Source organism: Pristis pectinata, chromosome 26, assembly GCF_009764475.1.
Source record: "Pristis pectinata isolate sPriPec2 chromosome 26, sPriPec2.1.pri, whole genome shotgun sequence".
Lineage (NCBI taxonomy): Eukaryota > Metazoa > Chordata > Chondrichthyes > Rhinopristiformes > Pristidae > Pristis > Pristis pectinata.
Window position 1 is genome coordinate 23,425,513 of NC_067430.1, and position 24,874 is coordinate 23,450,386.

At 43.6% G+C, this 24,874-nt stretch overlaps 1 protein-coding gene across 1 annotated transcript in view; it reads left to right on the plus strand.

Annotated features, from left to right (window-relative positions):
- The window catches only part of mmel1 (membrane metallo-endopeptidase-like 1), a 79,743-nt gene that overhangs the window by 22,528 nt on the left and 32,341 nt on the right, over nucleotides 1–24,874 (plus strand). Inside the window, exons 5-12 of the mRNA XM_052039459.1 lie at nucleotides 88–168; nucleotides 5,101–5,196; nucleotides 7,471–7,589; nucleotides 13,714–13,779; nucleotides 15,209–15,343; nucleotides 16,174–16,263; nucleotides 17,613–17,749; nucleotides 24,541–24,634. Coding sequence (XP_051895419.1) covers nucleotides 88–168; nucleotides 5,101–5,196; nucleotides 7,471–7,589; nucleotides 13,714–13,779; nucleotides 15,209–15,343; nucleotides 16,174–16,263; nucleotides 17,613–17,749; nucleotides 24,541–24,634 — 818 coding nt within the window. The remainder of the gene's footprint in view (nucleotides 1–87; nucleotides 169–5,100; nucleotides 5,197–7,470; nucleotides 7,590–13,713; nucleotides 13,780–15,208; nucleotides 15,344–16,173; nucleotides 16,264–17,612; nucleotides 17,750–24,540; nucleotides 24,635–24,874) is intronic.

Sequence of the window (24,874 nt, forward strand, 5' to 3'; positions counted from 1 at the left end):
TAAGATCATTTTCTTGCAGTGAGATTAGATCATTTGATTGAACAGTTGTACTTACTTTAGCTCTTGCTCTACTTCTTTCACATTCAGGTGTCTTGGAGAGACCAGATGATAGAGACCGTGATGCTTTTAAGAAAGCTAAACAACTGTATAAGTCCTGTATAAATGACAGTAAGTTCAACTTCTTAACATCATATGTTTTTAAAAATTTTACTGAGTAAATTAGGTTTCCTCTATGGCATTAAGGCATAGAGTAATTCAATTTCTTTTGAATGTTCCCCATGGCTCAGTGAGTGGCATTTTTACCTCCTAAGTAAGAAGCTTAAAAGTTGAAGTCTGACATCACAATATTCTATAAGAATATTAAGAGCAAACGGGTAGGTAGGGAGAGAGTAGGTCCCTTTAAGGATCAGTGTGATGATCTGTGTGTGGAACCACAGGAAATAGGAGAGGTCTTAAATGAATACCTCTATTTACTGTGGAGAAGGACATGGAAGCTGGTGAGTTCAAGGGAAGGAACAGTGATATCCTGTAGTATATCAACATTACAAAGGAGTAAGTATTGGAGGTCAAACATATTAAGGTGGATAAATCCCTGGGACTTGACCAGGTGTATCCTAGGATGTTATGGGAAGCAAGAGAGGAGATTGCTGGGGCCTTGGCAGAGATTTTTCTATCTTCCTTAGCCACAAGGGAGGTACTAGAAGACTGGAGGATGGTTAATGTCGTTCCTTTATATGTGTAGGGCAGCAGGGATAAGCCAACAAAATGCAGGCAGGTGAGTCCCCCACCACTGTTGGAAGGGGTTCTGAAGGACAGGATTTCTTTGCATTTGGAAAGGCAAGAAGTAATTATAGGTGGTCTGCGTGGCTTTGTGCATGAGATATCATGTCTCATGAATTCGACTGTGTTTTTTGAAGAGATGACCAAGAGGATTGATGAGGGCAAGGTGTAGATATTGTCTACATGGACCTTTGCAAGGTCCTTGACAAAGCATTGTAGACTGGTCCAGAAGGTTGGAAGTCATGGGATTCAGGGGGAGCTAGCAAATTGGATACAAAATTGGCTTGGCGGTGGAAGAGAGTGGCAGGGGAGGGTTGTTTTCAGATTAGACACCTGTGTCCACTGGTGTGCTGCAGGGATCAGTGCTGGGTCCTTTATTGTTTGTTGTATATATTAATGATTTGGATGAGAACGTAGGTGGCATAATTAGTATGTTTGCAAATGACACCAGCATTGGTGGTATAGTGGACAGTGAAGAAGATTGTCTAAGGAAGTTAACTCAGACAAGTATGAAGTGATACATTTTGGGAAGATAAGCCATGTCAGGAGATAATGAATGGCAGGGTCCTGGGGAGAGTTATTAAGGGGAGAGTTGTTAAACAGAGAGACAAATGTATTGTTCCCTGAAGCTGGGAACACGGGAAGACAGGGTGGTGAGGCAGGCGTATGGTATGCTTGCCTTCATTGGCTGAGGTATTGAGTATAAGTATAGGCACATCATCTTACAGTTGTACAAAACATTGGTTAGGCCATATTTGGATTATTGTGTGCAATTCTGGACACCATGCTATAGGAAGGATGTCATTAAGCTAGAGAGGTGCAGAAAAGGTTCACGAGGATGTTGCCTGGATTGTGAAAGAGCTTGAGTTATCAGCAGAGATTGGATAGGCTAGCTATGTTTTCCCTGGAGCGAAAGAGGCTGAAAGCTAACATAATACAGGCACAGTATATAAAATTATGAGAGGCATAGATAGTGTAGATGGCCAGTGCTGTTCTCCATGGTTAGGGGTATGTTTAAAACTCGAGAAAATAGATTTATGGTGAGAGAGGGGAGGCTTAAAGGAGACCTAAAGAGGAAATATTTCACAGAAAGAGTAGTTGGCTTCTGGAATGAGCTGCCAGAGGAGGTGGTGGAGGCAGAAACAGTAACAGCATTTAAGATGCACCTGGATCAGGGTAGGGTATAGAGGGATATGGAATTAATGCAAGCAGGTGGGGTTACCATAGCTAGGCATGATGGTCGGCATAGACACAGTGGGTCGAAGGGCCTGCTTCTTTGTTGTACAACTCTATGGCTCCATGATCATACTCTTGAGCACAAAGCTCAAGGTTCCCTCTGTTGGATGATCTTTGTCCAATCTGCTTTCTTGGGTTGCAATAAAAAAACACATGGCACTATTTTAAAGAAGAACAGGGGAAATAATTCCCAGTGTCCCGGACAATATTTCTCCCTGAATGAGCAAATTATCTGGCCATTATCGCATTTTTTCTTTGTAGGAGTTCAGGATATTTGACAAATTGGCTTCCAAGCTTCATATATCACTATGAGCTGCTTAATCTGCCTCGTGCATCTTTAAGTGTTTTGGGACACTGCAAGTCCAAGCCTTCCTCTCTTTCTTTCTAAGTTAGGGAGAGGGGTCGAGTGGCCCTTAACATTGACTTATGGACATTTTGGAGAGTAGAACCTTCTTGCTGCTATTCATTAATGAGGAAGCGCCGCTGAAAAATGCAAGGCTACTTTGAAAATAATGCCTTCAACAGTCAATAGCCTGCACATAACTGTAACCTAGTTTACTTGAATATTTCATAGCCCAACTGCTTCATGATGGCTTGTGCTACATGTGATCCACCTTTTAACCAACATCAGGTGATCCTATCTGATGTAATTATATTCCTTTTTACCTTGTGTTTATCTGTCTTTCTCTTAAGTGCATCAACATTTTCTTAAATGCTCCTTCAAAGAATGATTACTTGGGTGAAAACAGTCGGCACTTTCAGAATTGCTGAGCGAGAGAGTGGTGTTAAAATGAGCAGCCTCTATTTCTCTTCTACTCTGTATTACTTGCAGCCCCATTTTTCCATGTGATTTGTTGCTGTGATCACAGACTGCCCATAGCCTGACAATCAGTGCAGTGGAATTGTTACCAGCCTAACAATCAATCTACATGAAAGGTTGCCATCCTGATTACAATTTGCAGGAAATAATACCAGTCCACTCCTTGTGCCAAACCATCACGTTTTTGTTATGAAACTTGGTAGTTTGGTGTAAACAAAGCTATTTCTGACCTTTACTGGCTCCCTGGCATGTAGTATATTGACTTCTAAATCGCCACCTTTAGTTTCAAATCATTTCATGGTCTAAAGTCAGAAAATCCGTATCTGCTCCGTGTTCCAGCTCTCAGCCTTCCACTTTTCAAATCCTGTATTGCTCCCCTCCCTTACACTCATTGGTGCCAAAATCTTCAGTCAGCATACCGACACACTTAGGTATTTCCCACTAGGAACTTGCAGCAAACTAATTCATGACCGCTCCTCAGACCACCATTGCAGCTTTTCATTTACCTTCTAAAATTCCCCACTCCACCCCATTTTCTTCTTGATTCTCTTTTAAGCTGAAAATCATGAAAATGTCCTTGCGTAGTGCTGTTCACATCCCATTTCAATCAACCCAAATGCTTTGCATCCAATTAAATACTTGGGAATTGTCAACCTTGCACTGTGGGAAATGCAGCATCTAATTTTGACAAACATCAAATTAAGTTGTTGAAAGAGGGATAAAAATAAGAGCATTGTGGATGGGCTGCTGCTCTTCTTTGAAATAAGAGATCTTTAATGTCCACCTGAGAAAGCAGAAGAGACCTGGTGCTTAACACCTGATCTAAAGGTCTTGATGTTTTGCAAAAGTCAGTTGTTGATATTTGATTTTAACTATTTGATATTTGGTGCAATAGTATCATTTAAGAAGCACTTGAATAGGTACATGGAAGGGCGGGGCTTAGAGGGATATGGGTCAAGTGCAGGAAATTAGGACTGGCTGGGTGGGCACGGGTGGGCACTGGTCGGCATGGACTGGTTGGGCTGAAGAGCCTGTATCCATGCTGTATTGTTCTATGATTCTATGACTCTATCTCTATTAAACTGAAATCATGTGGTCACAAGGCTGATCGTGCTGCTCTCAGCCAATAATTCTGTAGAGAACGATTGGTTAGCTGCAGTGCATGGGTCAGCATGTTGATGCCAAAGCATCTGACCTCCTGCTCTCCTGCTGGACTCAGCATTGTTCAGGGCTGGGGCTCAGATGACCTGAATGCCCACGTGCAAGAGACGGCAGATATACGCAGCACAACCTCATTTGAATGTGTTTGCCAATCTTGATTGGAAAAAGTAAGTACAGGTAATTGGCTTGTTTTTTTCTCTTTACTTTACTTAATCTTTATGTTTTCCATTAACTTCTGGCAGTTAGGTATTTATAACTCAAAATAATTTTAAGAAATAATAAATTCAAAAAATATTTAAATCCCTTTGAACTGTTTTTAAATATTTCTATTGTTCAGATGTTTCAAGGTCTATGACGGCAGCAAGTTGGCAGAAGTCTGTCAGAATGTTCCTGGGGTGGGACCTTGGGATCCACTGGCTGCAGCATGATCACTCTGATTTGTGGTATAGCCACGGGAAACAGACCATGAGGACAATTGGACCCATAAAAGCAAATTACACTGTTTTCAATTTAGCATACTGTATTCATTACTCATGGTGTAGTTGGGGAGACCAAATATAGATTGAATCAGCATTCTTGAAGTGCCTATATATAGACCTGTCATTTTTAATTCTCCGTTCCGTTCTCACATTAACCTCTGTGCCCTTGGCAAACTACACTATTACAGTGATATTCAACACAAGGTGATGGAACAGCATCTCATCTTCCGGATAAGCATGTTACAGCTTTCCAACTCGACAATAAGGTCAACAATATCAGATAATGAATATTTGTAGTTTTGAACTTGTAATGTTCACATTAGGTAATGGTTCTGCTTTTCCCACCTACACTTGCTTCAACCTGACCTTTTGCTTCTTGTCCAATTACCACTTTGCACTGTCTTTTGCTTGAATTTCTCCTCCCTTCACAGACCTTGCCTTTTGTTCCATCACCCACTCCCCCATCAACAACCCCACCCCAATCCATTTCTCTGTATCTTAATACCTGTTTATTTCTAACTTTACTCAGTTTGGTTGACTTGAAGCATAAAGTCTATTCACCGATGATGCTTGAGCTCTTGAGCATTTTCTGTTGTTATGTAAACCCCTCTTTTTATATTGCAGCTTTAATTGCAGGACGAGATTCTGAACCTCTCTTAAATCTATTGGATGCCGTTGGAGGATGGCCAGTTGCCACATCTGATTGGGATGTCATGAAAGGTATGCAATGATTTCCCAATAAGCCTCCAGTGATTCAGAGGAAAATTATAACTGCAGTGTTTTGTAATATTGTTACATTGTGTTATTGTATTTACAAGAGTAATTCTGAAGTTCAGCACCCAGCAGTGTTTAAAATGAGCTTTACAGTACAACCTTAGAATATCTTGGAAGAGTAAAAGCCACAATAGCGGTACACAAGACTTTGAAAAGGTGCAGCCACAATACATGGGAGATTTATTGTTACAGAGATTCTGGGTTAGAAATTCAAAATAATGGATACAAACTCAACAGGTCAGGCAGTATCTGTGGAAAGAGAAACTTTTCAAGTTGAAGACCTTTCATCAGATGCTACCTGACCTGATATGTATTTCCAGCATTTTCTGTTTTTATTTATGCCTGTCAGGTCCTTGTACATCTCTTCTAAACTTAGTAAGAGCAGACCAATCGCCATCAATTTCTCTTAAGAAGACAACACCTTCATCAAGGAATCACTCTGGTGAATCTATGCTGCACTGATGCCAGGATTAGTTAATCCTTTCTTGGCTGCAGAGACCTAAACTACATGCACTATTCCAAACGTGGTCTTATTAAACAATTTCGACAAAGCATTATTTTTGTTCTCCAACTCTTTTTAGTGAAGCGGGCTTTAGAAGAATGAGAGGTTTTTAAGGTTCTAAAAGGGCTTGACTGGATAGATGTTGTGAGAATATTTCCCTGGTAGTGGAGTCTAGAACAATGTACAGAATGAAAGACTGGCATGAACAGGAAGTGGCACTGATATAGTCATTGTGCCAGGAAAAAAGGGCCTGATTAGGACTGAAATAAGCCTTCACTCGTGTTGAATCCCTATTCGGTCCCTCTATTACATTGACGCTTGGATATTCCAGTGGTCTCCTGGCCAAACTTCCATTGTCAATCCTCCTCAAACTTGAACTTATAACAAAAAAATAGCTGCCATACCTTGATTTGCACCAAGTCCATTCACCATTGCTGACCACCTTTGGGGACCTACTCATAGTCAAATAGGACATAATGGTTTGGTCAACATCAGGCCAGGCCAACTTTGACTCCAGATGAATATCTAAATATTCAAAATTTTTATTGCTGTATTCAGATCCTTCCATGATCTTATCCCTCCCTATCCTTGACCCCTAGCAGCCTAGAACTCGGAGATCTCCACACTCCTCCATTTATTGCCTATGCAATTCCTTGAGTTTAATCACTCCACCATCGGCAATTGTCTTTACTGTCTAAACCTAAACCCTGGAGTTCCCTCCCTAAACATTATGCACTATCCCTCAACCCCTTAAAGGTCCCTAAAATCAACCTATTTTACAAAGTTTCCAGTAATCTGTACTAATATCTCCTTGTACCACTTGCAGTCAAATTTTGTTTGATAATACTCTTGTTATGTGCCTTCAACAATGATGGATGTGAATGATCATCAATGCCATGTGTGTTGAACAGCAGAACAAATAAGGGACAATGACACTGCTGGACCAGTCTGGGTCCTCAGACAGTGGGAGATAGAAGAACAAATATGTAGACAAAGTGAGTAGATTAGTAATAATAGGATATTTCAATTTCCTGATTATTAACTGGGGTAAAATCTGTGTTTAGGTTTAAAGGAAGCAGAATTATTAAAATGCATCCAGAAGATCATTTTTTGTTTGGCTAGTATTTAGCAAACCCAACAGGGGAACAGACTGTTCTCATCTTAAAGAATGAAGCTAAGCTGGTGGAAAAGATAGCAAGTGAGGGAGCAGAGGAAGCTGAGGGGAAATTTAAAATTAAGGTGTACAAAGTGATGAGTGGCCCAGGTAGATTGTATTGGACGGACATTTTTTTTCACCAAATTGTGTTTGGGGTCTTGCCTGAAAGAATGGAAGGGACAGAAAGACTGTTTGAAAGCACTTGGATGAGCATCTGAGGTGACATTATCTATAAGGTTATGACCAAGAGATGGAAAGTGGAATTGCGCCAGATGGGTGTTTTCCATTTGTCATCATCACAATGGACATTGGTTGTCTTCAGTGCTATAATGTTTTGTAATTCTATGCATGTTGTTGCTTCTTTCTATAGATGTTTAAGCGAAACGTCTATTGCCTATTCATGTGCCCTGTGATATCTTTGTTGTTTAGGAGGGTACAAACTTGACATTGGCTCTCCTTATTCATGGCCATTATGTAGTTGTATTCAAAGCCTACTCTAGATCATGTGCCATGTTGAAATCATCTGTGTTAAAATATGTGCTGTTGTTTTCTGTTTCTTCAGAGCCTGGTTGGAGTTTGGAAACCATCCTCCCACAGCTCAATGCCAATTACAATAACAGAGTGGTTGTGGATATATTTGTTTGGACTGACGATAGGGACTCAAGTAGACACATCCTTTATGTAAGTAAAATATCAATCATCCATTTTCGCCTTAATTCATTGATTTAGCATTCTTTAACAACTTGTGTAAGGAAGCAATTCCTGTGGCATTCTGGAATGATGCCGGCATGTGAGGAATTTTCTCTTTACATGCATGGGTACTGTGAATCTGCTGTCTAAGAATTAAGAGTATGTAGATTTTTTTTAAAAAATGAAAAGCTTTTTTGCAATGGCTTACAATTGTTGATTGTTACATTCTTATCTCATGCATAGGTACTTCCAATAAAGAAATTGAATATGTTTAAGACCAAAAATGGCCAACTTTTGGTTGTGAGGTTCATGAAACAATGCTGTCTGGTTTTCCTGTGTAATACTGTACTAAAGGTGATGTGATCTGTTTCAGCATGAGGTTTCTTATTGATATCCTGCAAGTACCACAGCAAGTGCAAATTTTACAGCCATCGCTTAGGGGGATATGCTATAAAATAATAAGTGTGGTTATTCAAATCAGGGCAGGCATGATAATGAAGTGGTTAGCACAACACTATTACAGCGCCAGTGACCCAGGTTCAATTCTGGCCGCTGTTTGTAAGGAGTTTGTACGTTCTCCCCGTGTCTGTGTGGGTTTCCTCTGGGTTTCGGGTTTCCTCCCACATTCCAAAGACGCACGGGTTAGGAAGTTGTGGGCAAGTTATGTTGGCGCTGGAAGCATGGTGACACTTGCGGGCTGCCCCAGAACACTCTACACAAAAGATGTATTTCACTGTGTGTATTTCACTGTGTGTTTCAATGTACATGTGACTCATAAAGATATCTTATAAATTCATTCACCCCAGCCTTGGACAACACTGCAAAAGTTTCTCAAGGCAGCATCCTGAACCAAATCATTATAGCTGCTTCATCAACGACCTTTGTTCTGTTATAGAGTCAGAAGTGGAAATGATTGAACAATTATCAAATTAACAATTAACAATTTGCAAATCCTTAACAAATGAATCAGTGCATGTTTGCATGCAACATGACCTCAACAACATTCAAACTTGGGCTGATTAGTGGCAAGTAACATTTGCACTGCAGATGGCCAAGCAATAACCATCTTCAACACACGAGTAACCTTTTAACCACTATCCTTGAATTTCAATACCAAGTTTCTCTCTGTCAACTTTCTGAAGATCCAGAAATTCATCTGGTCCAGCCATTTAAATACTATGGTTAGAGTCTGAGCATCTTATGGTGGGCGACCCACTCATGATATCCCAAAGTCTTTCCACCATCTACAAAGCACAAGTAAGGACCATGATGGAATACTCTCCATTTGTCTGGATGAATACAGCTGCAGTGGCACTCAAGAAGTTTGACACCATCCAAGACGTATCAGGCCATTTGATTGGCACCTCATCAAACAACACCCTAAACATTCATTCCCTTCATCACCAGTGCCTGGTGGTTGCCATCTAAACAAATGCACTACAATTACTCACCTAGGCTACTCTAACACCATAACCCACATCCTCAACTGCTCTCTGAGGGATAAGAGCAGTAAGCACAAAGGAACACAACCACTTGCTGTTTCCTCTTCAAGCTGCATACTATCATCAGTATGAAACGTATTGCCACTCCTTCACTGTCAAAGGGCCGAGAGACCTCAAGGATAATGAGAAAGGGACAACAAATGTCGGCCTTGTCAGTCATGCCCACCTGCTGTAAAGTGAATAAGTAAACAAAAAACAAGCCATACTCTTCTAGGTATGAGGCAGTGTGGCGGTTCCGTGAATGGATGCTGCAATGATGGTAGGGGGTTGAAGGGCTGAGAGGGACCTGGACGGGCTAGTGAAGCAGTGTCCAGAGGGCTGATGCTCTTTGTGCCTCACCCAACCTTTGTCTACAACCAGTACTCCTGGCAGGAGGCTGCCAGGAGGATCTCTGAATGTCTATATTTTTGGGAAACACGGAAAACAGGCAAATCCCACTGCCCCCTCTGCCTGCTTTAAGAACAGATGAAGCCTCCCCTGCTCAAGTCTGGATTTTGAGGGACTTCTCTAGTGTATAACAGAACATGATATACACCAAAGATCAGCAGCAGCCTGGAATGGTCCCAAGGCTTTAAAGCTGAGAGCAATTGTAACACAGCAACTGATCTCCTCGAGCAAAGCAGTTAAGGCCCACATGGAGTTGTGTTTGATGTCAAAATGGGTTACAGAGCTCAGTGAGAACAAAGAATGTAGTATGAGTATTGACCTTTTAGATAGTACCGTTTCGGGGAAAACTTTGCTAGCAAACTTTGATTGTTCTATTGGTAAATAAGGAACTTTTTTTTCAAACCAGTAAGGATGAAAATCTCACTGCTAAGAAGTTTTGTAAGTTGCACCACTATTAAACATCATTTAGAACATAGAACAATACAGCACAGCAACAGGCCCTTCAGCCCACAATCTCTGTGCTGACCATAATGCCAAATTAAACTAAACCTATCTGCCTGCACATGATCCATATCCCTCCATTCCCCATATGTTCATGTGCCTGTCCAAACATCTCTTAAATGCTGCTGTCATATTTGCTTCCAACACCACCCCTGGCAGTGTGTTCTAGGCAACTACCTTTAAACATTCCCCCTTTCACCTTAAAGCTATGCCCTCTAGTGCTTAATATTTCAACGCTGGAGAAAAAGACTCTATCTGCCCTATCTATGCCCTCTGCCTTTGATTTTAAACATGAAACGAAGTGTTAAGGAGAATGACATTGAGAAAAGAGGAGGTGAATTTCCTGGTGGGCACTAAGACACCATGAAGTTTGTACAAAGCTTGCTCTACTCTGGGTTTCTAATTTTCAGCACCAGAGTGCTGCTCTTTGGAGAGCTGTGTGAACAAAATTAATGAGTTTAAAAAAAAAGCACTGGGGAAATTATTGGGACTGAAAGGATTACAGGAAGGATGTGAAAGCTCTGGAGAAGGTGCAAAAGAGATTTACCAAGATGCTGCCTGGATTAGAGAACATGTCTTATGAGGAAGGGTTGAGTGAGTTGGGGCTTTTCTCTTTGGAGAGACTTAGGATGAGCGGCCACTTGATAGAGGTGTCTAAGATTATGAGAGGCATAGAGAGAGTGGACAGCCAGCACCTATTCCCCAAGGCGGTAATGGCCAATACTAGAAGTCACCCATTTAAGGTGCATGGAGGAAAGTTCAGGGGAGATGTCAGAGTTAGGTTTTTTTTACACAGAGGGTGGTGGGTGCCTGGAATGTACTGCTGGGGGTGGTGGTAGGGGCTGATATGATCGGGTCATTTAAAAGACTCTTAGATAGGCACATGGATGAAAGAAAAATAGAGGGTTATGGGAGGGGAAGGAGAGAAGGGGGTAGATTGAATGTGGGTAAGGTTTATATCGGTTGGCACAACGTTGTGGGCCAAAGGGCCTGTACTGTGCTGTATCGTTCTATGAAAGCTGATTAAACCCCCAGGGCCTGATAATCTTCATCTCTGAGTTAAAAGAGGTGGCAGTGGAAATAGTGCAGTGGCAAATGTTTATTTAAAAAAAAATTTATAATAAGGAGAGAGGGAGAAAACAGAACTACACATTAGATAGCCTAACATCATTCAGAGGGAAAATGATGGTCTATTTTAAAGGATGCAGAAACGGGATACTTAGAAAATACCAATAGGACTAAGTTAACACGGATTTCTGAAAGGGAAATTGTGTTCAACAAACTGAGTGGAGTGTTTTGAGGATGAATAGAACCAGTGGAAGGAGTATATTCAGTCATCAGGCCTCTGATGGAGTCCCACAAGAGACTGAGGATAATACACTGGTATATATTTAATAGAAAAGGTGAGAGAGATTAGAAATGAATGGGTCTTTTTCAGGGTGGTAGGTGGTGACTAGTGGGTAACAGCAAGGATCAGTGCTTGGGCCCCTGTTAGTCATAATATACTGATAGAAGTGTATAAGATTATGAGAGACATAGACAGAATGGACAGCCAGCGCCTTTTCCCCAAGGCGGTAATGGCCAATACTAGAGGTGCGTGGAGGAAGGTTCAGGGGAGATGTCAGAGGTAGGTTTTAACCCAGTAGTCATAAATCAATGATATATTTGAGGGAACCAACTGTTGTATTTCTAAAACTGGGTTGGGTTGGGCTGTGAGGAGGATGCAAAGAGGCTGTGAGGCAATTTGGACAGGTTGAGTGAGTGGGCAAATACATGGCAGATATAAGTGTGAAGTGATCCACTCTGGCTGAAAGAACAGAAAGACAGAGTACAATTTAAGTGGCAGGCTAGTTGCTGGGAGGATGCTTTTCCTAGCTGGAGGAGTTCTAGAACCAAGGGTCACAGACTCGGGATATGGGGTAAGACATTTAGGACTGAAATGAAGAAAAAATTTCTTCACTCAGAGGGTGGTGAATCAATTGAATTCTCTGTCACAGAAGCCAGTAGAGACCAGGTGTCTGAATATATTTAGGTTGGAGGCATATTTCTAGACACAAAGGCATCAAAATATATGGGGAAAGAGTGGGAATATATTATTGAGGCAGCGGGAATATATTATTGAGACACAGGAAGGTTGTTTCTTGGAATGGAGGCCGGTGACTAGTGGTGTGCCGCAGGGGTCGGTGTTGGGACCCTTCATTATTTATTTAAATTACTTGGATGCAAATGCACAAGGCATGACCAGTAAGTTTGTGGATGACACAAAATTAGGAGGTGTTGTTGATAGTGAAGAAAGTTATCGTAGATTACAGGGGGATCTTGATCAGTTAGGGAAGAGGGCTGAGGAGTGGCAAATGGATTTCAATACAGATAAGTGTGAGGTGATGCATTTTGGAAAGTCAAACCAGTGTAGGACTTGTACTGTGAATGGTAGGGCACCAGGGAGTGTAATGGAGCAGAGGGACCTAGGAGTACAAGTACATAGTTTGTTGAAAGCAGCATCACAGGTAGACAGGGTGGTGAAAAAGGCATTTTGCACACCGGCCTTCATCAGTCAAGGCACTGAGTATAGGAGTTGGGACATTATGTTGCAGTGGTAGAAGTTGTTGGTGAGGCCGCACTTGGAGTACTGTGTACAGTTTTGGTCACCCTGTTATATGAAAGACGTGGTTAAATTGGAAAGAGTACAGAGAAGATTTACAAGGACATTGCCAGGACTGGAGGGCCTGAGTTATAGGGAGAGGGTGGGCAAGCTAGCTGGGAGCGTAGGAGAATGAGGGGCGACCTTATAGAGGTTTATTAAATCACGAGGGGCATTGATAAGGTGGATGGTAACAGTCTTTTCACCAGGGTAGGGGAGTCCAAAACTAAGGGGCACAGATTTAGGGTGAGAGGAGAAAGATTTAAAAGGGGACTTGAAGGGCAACGTTTTCACGCAGAGGGCGGTGAGTATATGGAACGAGCTGCCAGAGGAAGTGGTTGTGGCAGGTACAACAGTATCAGTTAAGAAGCACTTGGATAGGTACATGCATGGGAGGGGCTTAAAGGGATATGGGCCGAACGCAGGAAATTGGGACTAGATGGGTGGGCACCATGGTCGGCATGGACTTGTTGGGCTGAAGGGCCTGTATCCATGCTGTATTGCTCTATGACTCTATGACTAGGATCAGCTACAATTATATTAAATGGTGGAGCAGGCTCAAAGGCTGAATGACCTACCCCTGCTACTTTACTAGGTCTTAATGATGAGGAATAATACAAATCAGCAGTCTATAACTGAAGTATTTGCATGCAGTGTGCAAGGTTTTGTCAAACATTTTGAAAAATGACTGAAGGGCAAAGGGACCATGGATTTACAGGTTGTTGATTCTTTCAGTATTAATATCCAAATTAACAGGAGAACAAAGCCATGCAAGTTGAAAGGCTTTTAGTTGGCTTCAGTAGATAGTGTAATCAGATTGCTGATCCCATTTAAAGCCCCATAGGTTGTAATTTTAACAATCTGTGCTTCCTGTTTGGAGCCTCAATTGTTGGCATCACTGATCAAAAAGCTGGGAGTTCATTCCCGACAAACGTCCAAACATTAATATAGATGACTGAATTTTACACAGGAGACATATGCACTCTTCTTTCTGAGTTGTTGTGAAGCACCAATAAGGGACAGAAATCGATTTGTTGGATATTCTTCCACCTTTTGTCTAATACACTGCCTGTCGCTCTTATAGGTTGACCAACCCACCCTGGGGATGCCTTCTAGAGACTATTACTTTGGAGACAGTAACTACAAGAAGGTGAGCACTGAAACCATTAATACAGAAAATATCTCAGATTCTTATTAGTGCAAAGTACTTTCTAATTCCATTCATTCATGAATTGCTCAGTATCAATGTTTTGTTCCAAGGCAGCATGCAGTTCTCTTTTAAACAGGTTTAGTATTGGGCTGTTTTATAATCTGGTATTCAGAGGAATTCACCAACATTATTTTCAATTCATTAAAATTAATGAAAAGTCCATTGACAACACCGTGTCAGCCAATGAGTTGGAGGCAGAGTGAGCTGTGAGTCTAGTTTACATGGTAATAAGAACCATTTCCTCAGCAGGAATCCCCATAAACTGCAGCAAATAGAGCATGGAGCAGGGTTATTTGAATAGCAAAATGTAGTTGATGAAAAATAGTTTGATGATATTAATAATGTGCACACAAACAAATGTGATCATTTACAATGATGCAGTTTCCAGGAGTGGTTCACGGACCGATAACACAAATATTTCTGTTCTGGCTGGGAAGAGTGGCGTCAAAAGAACTGAATGAAATTCATGTACAATAAATCATGGACTTGTGTGCATAATCTACGATTTCTTAAGTTGTGTAGTTTATAGTTCATTTTGGGTATCACCTACTGTTGTGTATCTGAAAAGCAAGATATTCATCTAATAGTTTATGGGACCTTCACAAAGTTTAAAAAAAAGCCCTTTCAATTAGTGAGAAACCCAAGCACAAAGCCAAATCCCAGTGTGCAGGAAAGCAGAGGAACTGATAATTAGCTAGATAGTTGATTAAAATATGGTAGCTAGGCTCATAAAAGATTGTAGATTTAAGAAGGTAAGACTCTTTTTTGGCATTTTGCCTACATTTATTAGTTAAATAGTTTTGTAGTTTGACTTTGAATACATTTGCATAAGTAATAATGTTTAATGCTGATTGTATAGAAACAAGCTTGCTAGGACCACATCACATGCTTTCCTGGAATTCAGGAAGGCATGTGATTTGTTGTATGTTGCCATTGGATATGTGACAAATTTCCCAATATCAAATGCTATGCTATGAATCAATAACTCAGAAGTTGTGTGTTTAAATCCCTCTATGGCAAAATGTGAAACTGAATTCAAAACATCTGCCAATTTTGGACTGGCACCAAAAATTGTGCATAAAAATGTCATAAAAACCTAAACACTTCAGTAACATGCCAACTCTACCTTGTCTGATTGAGTTGTGACTCAAGTTCCACACTTTAAACATCCTCAGGGCACTACAATTGGGTAATAAATACTACAGTACCAGTGTTGCCCATATGCAAAGATAAATGGATTGTTGGCCCACAATACAAGGAGTACTTTATCCCAGTATCCCAACCCTTTGGAAGGGTGGAAGGCTTTCTGTGGTTGTATCTACCATATAAATCAGTCTAACAGTTTAAAGGTGTTACCTTGTTATTGAAGGTGCGTGAAGCCTACTTGCAGTTTATGATTTCAATTGCTAAGATGATCAGAGAAGACAGAAACATTACAAAAAATGACACTTTTGTTGAAGAGGAAATGATGAAAGTCTTGGAGCTTGAAACTGAAATGGCCAATGTGAGTATTTGATTGACGCTTCAGTATTCTTTCCATGGAATTAGTCTGAATGAAAGGCATAGCCTGAAGCTGTGTTTAAAGAATGAAATATGTTGCACCTTCCTGGATAAATACATGGATCGGAGGGATTTAGAGGGATATGGGCTAAACAAGGCAAATGGGACTAGCTTGGTGGGCACCATGATTGGCATGGACAAGTTGGGCTGAAGGGCCTATTTCCATGCTGTATTACTCCCTTCACTGCTCTCTGTCAAATTTGCTTATCCTGCTGCATTCTCACCCCACACTAAAAGTGAGCTATTCACAACTGCTTGGTCCTTTTAACATCATAAGCTTCTTCATCACCAGTAAGGACATCTGGAGCAGCACCGTCTCTCTGAGACAATGAAGTCACCACAAAACCAAAAGCTCTCATCATGAACATGGTTTTGAGCATTAAATAGATATTTCAGAAAACAGTGTGGATGAATCGGAAAAGGAGCAGTTGCATTAAAAAAATATGGAATGAATATATTTTGAGGCTCTGAGGTGCAATTTATCTAAGCAATCAACTGTTGGGTCAGTTTCTCCAACATCTGTGAATATACGTACTAAATATTTATTCCTGTTATTGATGAAATTAGTTTCATTAGTCTTGTTTAAGTGATGCTAATTTGTCAGATAAATAATATATCTGTAAATATATCAAACATTTGAACAAGGTTCAAGTGTTCAGATGGTTTTTCCATGTTTTGGTTGGTTAATGAATTGTGAGATTAAAGCAAAATATACGTACATGTGGATCATTCACGTATCTTACAACAGACTATTAAGATTTCCTCTCTCCATAGGCTACTGCAACACCAGAGGAAAGGCATGATATTACACAGATGTACAACAAAATGACAATTGCTCAACTCCAAAAGAAGTATGATCTCCATGTGAGTTATTTTTTGTTTTGTTGTTTTTATTCATTGCTTTCTGTAAGTAAACACTACTTTTGATGCTAAGCATGGCATTTTATCTAATGCTGAGGAAGTGATTCCCTTGATTGTTGGCAGTGTTTGGATTGGTTCCTTGTCTCAGTAAACCTTTTGAGCATGTATATTATCTATCTGTAGATAGCTTTCTGTATTGATATAACTCTTCAATACATAATTATCCTCTTCAATATGTGTATGGTGTTAATCACTGTGCCTTTGGATGTTTTATACTTCCCTGTTAACTGGGCCCTTTTTGACCATCGAAGTGTGAGGATGTTTGGCTTTTCCTTCTGGCTAAAATTTATCCCTACAACAGCATTTCTAAAACACTTGCTCTTCAGTTATAGGAGCTTTTATTGCACAAATTAGCAGCAATACAGTACAATAACAGCTACATTTCAAAAGTACTTCTCCAGATATATAGGTTCAAACTCTCTAGTCCAGCACCATTGGGACCTGACAGGTGCCAGACCACAGAAACTGCTCCCAAACATCTTCCTCTGAGCAGGAGAACTGTCCTTTTTAAGAATAGACGCTCCCCAGGTTACATAAGAGTTCCAAGAACTGTCTGTAACTCAAAGTTTCCTTAAGTCGACAATGCTGTTCACTGAGATCACAGAAGTTGCACTGGTAGGTTAATTAGCTACAGATTGGTATAGATCTTAGTTAATTTTGGATCTTAGTTAGATCTTAGTTAGTGCAGATCTGTACCACAGATTCAAAACATACCGGATCACAGAATGTCAGACTAGAGAGTTTCAACCTGTATAGTACTTTGGGACATTCTCAAATGGTTAAGAAAGATTCCACGTAAATGCATATGTTTATTTTATTTTCTAAGGCTTTTGAGTTAGTTAATTTTACTTGAGTTATTTACTGCTGTTGTCTCCTATAAGGTTTATGCCAAATCTGTCTATTAGAATTTGTACCTGTTTGTACCACTTTAATAGCCAGTTTTCTCTATAGCATCATTAACGATATACATAAAGGACAGGGTCTATTGTCAAACAATTGGTCTGGCAGAGTCTGAAAAAGTCAGTGCCAGGAGGCTGTGGTTCTTTTGGCTTATCACATAAGACCCCTGTGGACCTTTATCAGCAGTTTACTGCAAGACTGGAGACAACTCTGGTACAGATCATTGATGATGTGGATGGACATTATTGAGGCTGTCCTCAAACATCATGGCCTGGGGCTGGAGGTGGATGCAGAATGACGTTTCCTGGCAGTGTTTAGTGTGGGTTGTTATGCCCTTGCTGGAGAAAGACACCAATGATGATGATTATTTTCATTGATTGATTGTGCCTCAGGGATTTGACTGGTTGCAGTTCATTCAAGGGATCATGTCTACTGTTGATATTGAAGTCCATCCAGAAGAAGAAATTGTGGTCTATGCCACTGAATATCTTCAGAAACTGAAGCATATCCTCCCCAAATATTCCAAGAGGTAAAATCATCAGAGTTTTAAATTTGTTTGTGCGTATGCTCACTTTTATTTTTGAGGAGGTGTAAATTCCTGTTTCTCTGCTTCTCTTAAAGAGCATCACCAAAATGGTCTCGAAGAGAGGGAGACTCAAAATGGTGCACATTCATTGTCAAGCAAAGAAAGAAAAACATTTAACAAGGAGCATATTGTTTTCAAACCAAGTTGGCTGAATAAGTTGTGGTTCGAAAACAGTAGTTTCTTGTCAAAGGGAATCTCACCTACTCTTCAAAATCATCTGGTTTCCATTTGGAATTGGACATGATGTCAATAAAATGATTGAGGTAGTGTTGCGAGAATTCCACCATTGTTAACTCCACCAGAATTCATTCATAGTGGAGAGGCCAGGAGAGGAGAAAGCTTTGCGTACCTTTTGGTAACTGATCATTGGATGCATCAACATCAGATTCATATTAGTTTATTGTCATATACACCAAGGTGTAATGAAATTCCTTGTGTGAAGCTCACTGAGTTCTGACCTGTTTTTACAATTGGAGAGTTGTCCAATCCTTGCTGTCCAGCAGGAAAAATATTTTGCAAATATAATGCTCCATCATCCACACACATACTCAACTGGAGCCACAATTACATAATTAGGGCTGAAACCTTTAAATAGTATATACATTTGATATACCTATATAATCAGTGGGCTTTAATTTCATACTATGATTTAAATTTATTAGAAGTATGTCTGGATTCATCAGGTAATAATTTACTTCAGTGACTGATATTCAAGTAGAACTCAGAAATTTCAGAAAAATATAGTTTTTGGCTTTTTGATCATTTTTTAACTACATTCCTGAGTTCCCACTATATGCTCAAACCCAGAACTTGAGAAAAAGGTTTCCTTGGATTGCTTTGTCCTGCAGGTGCAGAAAACAAGTTCCCCCAAAGTTTGTAATGTTACTGACACAAAAGGAAATTTCCCTTTCTCTTCCCACAATTGGTTGTTATTTAGATATTGTGGCGACTCACCGTCTAGTCGGGCGAACCGGCTCGGCAGTCGGGTTGCGCGGCGTCGGAGCGACGAGGCCCAAGATGGCGGCGGGCCTTATCTTTCCGAGCGACAGGGAGAACCCGCGCGCGGGAAAGTCCTGATGACGTAGGACTTAAGTCATTGCTGGTGTTTTGGGCGGGAACATTCTCCCTTAAAGGGCCCGCGCAAGGCGGGAAAATAAACCAGTTCAGTTTGGCAATCCTCCGAGTAGAGTCTTGTTTTATTCCGTGGTAGCAACCGCTACATTGGTGACCCCGACGGTCCAAACGGCTTTTGGACCCGCAAAATGGATGACAGCGCAGCAGCCGACGCAGTGGCCCTCAAGCTGCCCACCTTTTGGACACTTTGGCCCAGCGTCTGGTTTGACCAGGCCGAAGCGCAATTCCACCTTCAGCAGATCACCTCCGACTCCACAAAGTACTACCATGTGGTTAGCTCTCTGGACCAGGAGACAGCCGCCCAGGTTGGAGACTTCATCCAGTCGCCTCCGGAGGAAGATAAGTACCCGGCTTTCAAAGACCTTTTGATCCGGACCTTCGGCCTCTCCCGTCGTGAGCGCGCCATCCGCCTGCTTCATCTGGATGGCCTGGGGGACAGATCCCCATCCGCCCTAATGAATGAGATGCTGGCATTGGCCGAGGGACACAAGCCATGCCTGATGTTCGAACAGGCCTTCCTCAAACAGCTCCCCGATGACATCCACTTGTTAGCTGACGCCGACTTCAGCAACCCCCGTGAGGTGGCCGCCCGGGCAGATGTCCTGTGGAAGGCCAAGCGCGAGAGCGGTTCGTCCGTCAGTCAAATCACCAGGCCGCGAGCCCAACGCCCACCTCGCCCGGCCCCAGCAACCGAACAGCCACGCCCCAGGAACGCAGACGACGACACGGGTGACCAGCTGTGCTTCTACTATCAGAGGTGGGGTGCGAAGGCCCGTCGATGCCGCCCACCCTGCAAGTTTCAGGGAAACGCCAGGGCCAACCGCCGCTGATGGCTACGGCGGCTGGCTGCCGACAGAGCCTCCTCTTCGTCCAGGGCAAGAAATCTGGATGGCGTTTCCTCGTTGATACTGGCGCGGAGGTCAGTCACGACACTCGTGACAGGCCACCAGGTCCTCTACTCAATGCCGCCAACGGTACAATGATACGGTCTTTCGGCACCCGTATGCTTCAATTACACTTTGGCGGCAGCCGTTTTACCTGGACCTTTACCCTTGCCACCGTCGCCCGACCACTCCTAGGAGCCGATTTCCTTCGGGCCCACAACCTGTTAGTCGACCTGTGAAGGAAGCGGTTAGTCCACTCTAGCACTCTCCGGACCTATCCCCTGGGAGAAATCAGCCCACCAGCCCCGCGCCTGGACTCCATTTCCCTTTCTGGCGACGATTTCACCAAGCTCCTAGCCAAATTCCCATCGATTTTGGCACCTTCATTTACAAATTCTAGGCCCACACACGGGGTACGACACCACATCATTACCACAGGGCCACCCCTTCATGCCCGAGCACGACGATTACCTCCAGACAAGCTCCGCCTGGCAAAGGAAGAGTTCCGTCACATGGAGGAGCTGGGGATTGTTCGCAGGTCAGACAGCCCCTGGGCCTCCCCCCTGCACATGGTCCCCAAAGCCACCGGAGGGTGGAGGCCCTGCGGCGACTACCGCAGGCTGAATGACGCCACCACCCCGGACCGCTATCCCATCCCTCACATCCAGGACTTTGCAGCGAACTTACACGGGGCCCGCATCTTTTCCAAAGTGGACCTCGTTAGGGGATACCACCAAATCCCGGTCCATCCAGATGACGTCCCCAAAACTGCGATTATCACCCCATTCGGCCTGTTCGAATTCCTTCGGATGCCATTCGGCCTTAAGAACGCCGCGCAGACCTTCCAGCGGCTGATGGACACGGTAGGCCGAGACCTGGACTTCGTGTTCATTTACTTGGACGACATACTGATCGCCAGCCGTAACCACCAGGAACACCTTTCCCACCTCCGCCAGCTGTATTCCCGCCTCCGCGATTTCAGCCTCACGATTAACCCGTCCAAGTGCCAATTCGGACTTGACTCTATCGATTTCCTCGGCCACAAAATCACCAGCGACGGGGCAACACCCCTACCCGCCAAGGTGGATGCTATCCGCCATTTTGCCCGCCCCGACACAGTCAAAGGCCTACAGGAATTCCTTGGGATGGTCAACTTTTACCATCGTTTCATCCCTGCAGCAGCCCGTATCATGCGCCCTCTGTTCTTGCTGCTGGCTGGTAAGGGCAAGGACATCACCTGGACTGACGAGGCTGCGGCTGCTTTCGTTAAGGCCAAAGACGCCCTGGCAGACGCCACGATGCTGGTACACCCCAGGACTGACGTCCCGACTGCCCTCACGGTAGACGCGTCCAACACCGCGGTGGGCGGGGTACTGGAACAGCTACTCGAAGGCCGCTGGCAACCCTTGGCATTTTTCAGCAAGCACCTTAGACCGCCCGAACTGAAGTACAGCGCTTTTGATCGGGAACTTCTAGCGCTGTATCTGGCGGTCCGGCATTTCCGATACTTTCTAGAAGGCAGGCCTTTCACCGCTTTCACCGATCATAAGCCTCTGTCCTTTGCCTTCTCCAAAGTCTCCGATCCCTGGTCAGCTCGTCAGCAGAGACATTTATCCTACATTTCCGAGTTCACAACTGACATCCAACATGTCTCCGGAAAGGATAATGTCGTTGCTGATGCACTTTCCAGACCAACCATCCACAACCTATCCTTGGGTGTTGACTACACGGCCCTAGCTGACGCACAGCAAGCCGACGACGAACTGCCCAGCTACAGAACCGCAGTCTCGGGTCTGCAGCTCCGAGATTTCTTGGTTGGTCCAGGTCAGCGGACCCTACTTTGTGACTTTGCGACTGGTCAGCCCCGCCCTATAGTCCCTGCAGCCTGGCGGAGACGCGTTTTTGACTCGGTACATGGGTTGGCGCACCCGTCCATCAGATCTACTGTCCGACTGGTCGCCAGCAAGTTTGTCCGGCATGGCCTGCGCAAACAGGTCAGTGAGTGGGCCAGGACTTGTCCGCACTGCCAGATGTCAAAAATCCAGCAACACACCAAGGTCCCACCACAGCAGTTCAAGCCTACCCGTAGGAGGTTCGACCACATACACGTCGACCTCGTGGGCCCTCTGCCGGTTTCAAGAGGAGCCCGGTACCTCCTTACCATTGTGGACCGGTTCACAAGGTGGCCTGAGGCAACCCCCCTGACTGACATCACAACTGATTCCTGTGCCCGGGCGCTGCTCACAACTTGGGTCTCACGTTTTGGCATTCCGGCCCACATCACTTCAGACAGAGGCACCCAATTCACTTCCAGTCTCTGGGCTGCATTAGCGAACCTGCTAGGGACGCAGCTGCACACCACCACGGCCTACCATCCTCAATCAAACGGGTTGGTGGAACGTTTTCACCGCCATCTGAAATCGGCCTTGATGGCCCGCCTGAAGGATCCTAACTGGGTTGACGAGCTGCCTTGGGTCCTGCTCGGCATACGCACTGCCCCCAAAGAAGACCTCCGCACTTCGTCAGCTGAGCTTGTATACGGGGCGCCACTAGTTGTCCCCGGGGATTTCATACCTGCCCTTCGGGACCAAGGGGAACAACCCCCAGCAGTCCTACAAAGACTGCGCGAGAAGCTTGGCGCCTTGGCCCCGATTCCCACCTCACGGCATGGTCAAGCCCCATCCTGCCAGCCCAAGGAACTACGGGACTGTAAGTTTGTTTTCGTTCGCAGGGGCACACCTCGGGCGCCATTGCAATGACCATATGAGGGACCGTTCCGAGTCATACGGAATAACGGATCCACTTTTATTTTGGACATTGGAGGCAGGGAACAGGTCTTCACGGTGGACCGCCTCAAACCGGCCCATTTGGATCTGCAACAGCCTGTCGAGGTTGCCGCGACGCAGAGGCCGCCCCCCTAAGCGGCAGCTGGCACAGCCCACGGACCTTGGGGACTGTCTCGCCGGTTCTGGGGGGGGTTGTGTGGCGACTCACCATCTAGTCGGGCGAACCGGCTCGGCAGTCGGGTCGCGCGGCGTCGGAGCGACGAGGTCCAAGATGGCGGCGGGCCTCGTCTTTCCGAGCGACGGGGAGAACCCGCGTGCGGGTAAGTCCTGATGACGTAGGACTTACGTCATTGCCGGTGTTTTGGGCGGGAACATTCTCCCTTAAAGGGCCCGCGCAAGGCAGGAAAATAAACCAGTTCTGTTTGGCAATCCTCCGAGTAGAGTCTTGTTTTATTCCGCGGTAGCAACCGCTACAATATGTTAATACCATTTGGTTTGACATTAACCTATTAAGATAACCTATTTAGATACCGCACCATAAACATATTATTTTTTATAATATTTTACTTACAAATTAATGAGCAAGAAAAGACCAGTTGGTCATTTCCATGATGGCTGGTGGAATTTGACCAAATATTTCATCCTTCCATGTAATATTCTTACAGACTAAGAGAGAAATAAAGAGAAATCTCAGGAACAATAGGAAGGAATACTCTGGAAAATTCTCCTCCAACCCCCTTGGGCAATCAAAACCAATCTAGGAAATGAAGTGGATCAAATGTTATTTATAAAATACATCTGTAAGACGCATTGTCACTCAAGATATATAGTTTATACTACATAAGCAGCCTGCTCAGAAGCTTGAAGATAGCATATCTCCCATCAGTTCAATACAGAAATTCTGCAAAAAGCCAATCAAACAGTATCTCTGGAAAGGGAAACCAGTTAACATTTCGAGCTGTTTTTCTTTCCACAGATGCTCCTTGATTGGCTGAGATCTTCCAGCATTTCTGTTTATGTTTTGAACTCCTTCACAAGTTTCCACAGCTTCTCTTTTCCAAGGCCCAATTTATGTGGAACATAGAACACCACAGCATAGGACCAGGCCATTTGGCCCATGATATCTGTGCTGGCCATGATGCTAATCCAATATAATCCCATCTACCTGCACATTGTCTATATCCCTCCATCCCCTGCCTGTTCATGTGCCTGTCTAAATGCTTCTTGAACATTGCTATTGTATCTGCTTCCACCACCTCCCCTGGCAGCACATTCTAGGCACCTACCACTCTCTGTGTATAAAAAAAAATTGCCATGTAAATCTCCTTCAAACTTTCCTGCTCTCACCTTAAAACTATGCCCTCTAGTATTTGACATTTCCATCCTGGGAAAAAGACTCTGGCTGTCCACCCTGTCTCGGCCTCTCATAACTGTACATACTTCAATCAGGTTGCCCCTCAGCCTCCAACACTCTAGAGAAAACTATCCAAGTTTGTCCTACCTCTCCTTGTAGCTAATACCCTCCAATCTAGTCTGATGAAGCTCTTCTGCACCCTCTCCAGAGCCTCCACATCCTTCCTGAAATGCAGCAACCAGAACTGCGCACAGTTCTCCAAATGTGACTTGACCAAAACTATATACAGCTGCAACATGACTTTCTTGACTTTTATACTCGACAGCCTGACCGATGAAGGCAAGTATGCCATATGCCTTCTTTACCACCCCATCTACTTTTATTACCACATTCAAGGAGCTATGGACTTGCACCCCAAGATCCTCCTGTACATCAAATTTCCATGGCCTTTCCTCATAGAGCTACATGCTGCCTGGAAAAACATAAATGGAGAGACATTTTAACAGCCAGTTTCAATGCCTTTTCTATACTAGTCTGCTATGACTGAAACTCTGACTTTAACTCTCGTGTTTTCAGCACTCTTCAGAACTACCTGGTCTGGCGGCTGGTCATAGATCATGTTAGCAATTTGAGCAGGCGATTTAAGGATGCCCGAGCAAACTACCGGAAGGTATCAAATCTTTCAAGATCTTCATTTGGCTTTTGCTTTACTGATTTATTGCTTGTCATTGTGGCATTTATTTTTCATTCCTAATCTCTTTTGCAGGAGATAAAAGTGATAATCATGTGCACCTTGTAGATGAATTTTTGAGTCCATGCATTGCCTATGAAATTTCATGGATCATGGTTGAAGCAGCTGTGCTCGAATCATCATACTCCATAATATCCATCATTGTCAACACCACCAGGG